The 2,500-nt window shown below is 47.8% G+C and overlaps 1 protein-coding gene across 2 annotated transcripts in view; it reads right to left on the reverse strand.

The window, feature by feature from the left end:
* Positions 1–2,500, reverse strand: part of pnpla2 (patatin-like phospholipase domain containing 2) — an 11,929-nt gene that overhangs the window by 4,957 nt on the left and 4,472 nt on the right. For both annotated transcript variants that reach the window (XM_048257454.1, XM_048257455.1), the window contains exon 4: positions 675–887. In XM_048257454.1, the coding sequence (XP_048113411.1) occupies positions 675–887 (213 nt within the window). The remainder of the gene's footprint in view (positions 1–674; positions 888–2,500) is intronic.

Genomic DNA, 2,500 nt, shown 5'->3' on the forward strand with positions numbered 1-2,500 from the left:
CACACACACACAGAATACACATGACACATATCAGTTGGGATGTAGTTTGATCAGGCTTGTGTGTGTGTGTGTGTGTGTGTGTGTGTGTGTGTGTGTGTGTGTGTGTGTGTGTGTGTTTAGTTCCTTTGGCTGGCACTTTTATCCAAAGTGATTTACATATGTCCATTATTACAAGCGCCAGACTCACTGGCACAACTGAGGGTTAAGTGCATGCATGCTAGCCCAGCTCCTTATCCTCTACCCTACCACCGGTGTGTGTGTGTGTGTGTGTGTGTGTTTGTGTTGTGTGTGTGTGTGTGCTTACCTGTTCTGCAGGTGGAAACAGCGCTCTAGAGACGCGGTAGAGGTTGCTTAGGGTAAACTGGATGGTGGGTGTGTGTGTGTGTGTGTGTGTGTGTGTGTGAGTGTGTTTACCTGTGGTTCAGGTGGAAACAGCGCTCTAGAGACGCGGTAGAGGTTGCTTAGGGTAAACTGGATGCTGGTGAGTGTGTGTGTGTGTGTGTGTGTGTGTGTGTGTGTGTGTGTGTGTGTGTGTGTGTGTGTGTGTGTGTGTGTTTACCTGTGGTTCAGGTGGAAACAGCGCTCTAGAGATGCGGTAGAGGTTGCTCAGGGTGAACTGGATGCTGGTGAGTGTGTGTGTGTGTGTGTGTGTGTGTGTGTGTGTGTGTGTTTACCTGTGGTTCAGGTGGAAACAGCGCTCTAGAGACACGGTAGAGGTTGCTCAGGGTGAACTGGATGCTGGTATTTGTGAAGCGGAACTCGTGCATGTTGGTGGACGAGTCGTCTCGGGGACAGATGTCGCTCTCGCCCGAGAACGGAGACACGGTGATGGTGTTCTTCAGCTCGTCCTGGGGGAGGTTATCGGAGATGCCTCCATCCACATACCGCTGCAGGAGACAGAGGGGGGGGAGGGGTGAGTGACACTTCCTTACTGAATTCAATAACCAAAAATATAAGTCAATTTGGAATATTGAAGAAGATGTTATATTGGGAGAGCAAACAAGCTGTGTAAAAAGAGAGAGAGAGAGAGAGAGAGAGAGAGAGAGAGAGAGAGGAGGAAAAAGGAGAAAGAGCAAAACAGAGAGGGATGGAAATGAGCATGGAGGTAGTGCAGTGAGATGCCCTGGTGAGTGTGTGTGTGGAGGTAGTGCAGTGAGATGCCCTGGTGAGTGTGTGTGTGGAGGTAGTGCAGTGAGATGCCCTGGTGTGTGTGTGTGTGTGTGTGTGTGTGTGTAGGTAGTGCAGTAAGATTCCCTGGTGTGTGTGTGTGTGTGTGTGTGTGTGTGTGTGTGTGTGTGTGTGTGTAGGTAGTGCAGTAAGATTCCCTGGTGTGTGTGTGTGTGTGTGTGTGGAGGTAGTGCGGTGAGATGCCCTGGTGTGTGTGGAGGTAGTGCAGTAAGATTCCCTGGTGTGTGTGTGTGTGTGTGTGGAGGTAGTGCAGTGAGATGTCCTGGTGTGTGTGGAGGTAGTGCAGTGAGATGCCCTGGTGTGTGTGTGTGTGTGTGTGTGGAGGTAGTGCAGTGAGATGCCCTGGTGTGTGTGTGTGGAGGTAGTGCAGTGAGATGCCCTGGTGTGTGTGTGTGGAGGTAGTGTGCAAGTGAACGGTACAATATGGCTACCAGTGCAATAATTACCCCACCTGATATAAAACAACAAATGGTAGAAAAGCAATACAAAAATAACTACACATATTTTAATAATTCCATAATCAAATACTCAAAATGGTGTACATGTATGTGTGTGTGTCTGTCTGTCTGTGTGTGTACATGTTTTTGTGCTTCCTGTGTTTGTCTACATAAGCACGTGTGTGTGATTGTGTGTGATTGTGTTTTTTTTCTGTGTGGGCACACATACACAAGTCGAGCCAGCAGGGGGTAGCGGGTGGGTCTTGGCACCAACCAATCCTAATCAGGTCACTTTATGCCAAGACAAACATGCCATGTACATGTTTTTGTGCTTTCTGTGTTTGTCTACATAAGCACGTGTGTGTGATTGTGTTTTTACACGTGCTAATACCCAACACATGCAATTGTGTGTGTGAGTGTGTGTGCCCTAATGATCAAGATAGATTTCTAGTAAGTGAGTGGTCGATAAACCTTGGAGAGAGATGCCTCTTGGGTCACATTTGGCACACACACATACACACACACACACACAAACCCACTGACTCAGAGATTGGTTTACATTCATACACACACACTAACGTACACACACACACAAACACACAAACAATCTGTGTGGGCACACATCCACAAGTCGAGCCAGCAGGGAGTAGCGGGTGGGTCTTGGCACCAACCAATCCTAATCAGGTCACTTTATGCCAAGACTAACATGCCACACACTCACTCACTCACACACACACTCACATACACACATACACTCACACACACAAACTCACACTCACACACACACGTGCGAATGAAACAACTCAACATTACCAGTGAAAGATGGTCATGTGTTTGTCTCACTAGCAGTAGATATGTTCATGAGTTCATCTGAT

The sequence above is a fragment of the Alosa alosa genome, chromosome 11 (assembly GCF_017589495.1).
Source record: "Alosa alosa isolate M-15738 ecotype Scorff River chromosome 11, AALO_Geno_1.1, whole genome shotgun sequence".
Classification (NCBI taxonomy): domain Eukaryota; kingdom Metazoa; phylum Chordata; class Actinopteri; order Clupeiformes; family Clupeidae; genus Alosa; species Alosa alosa.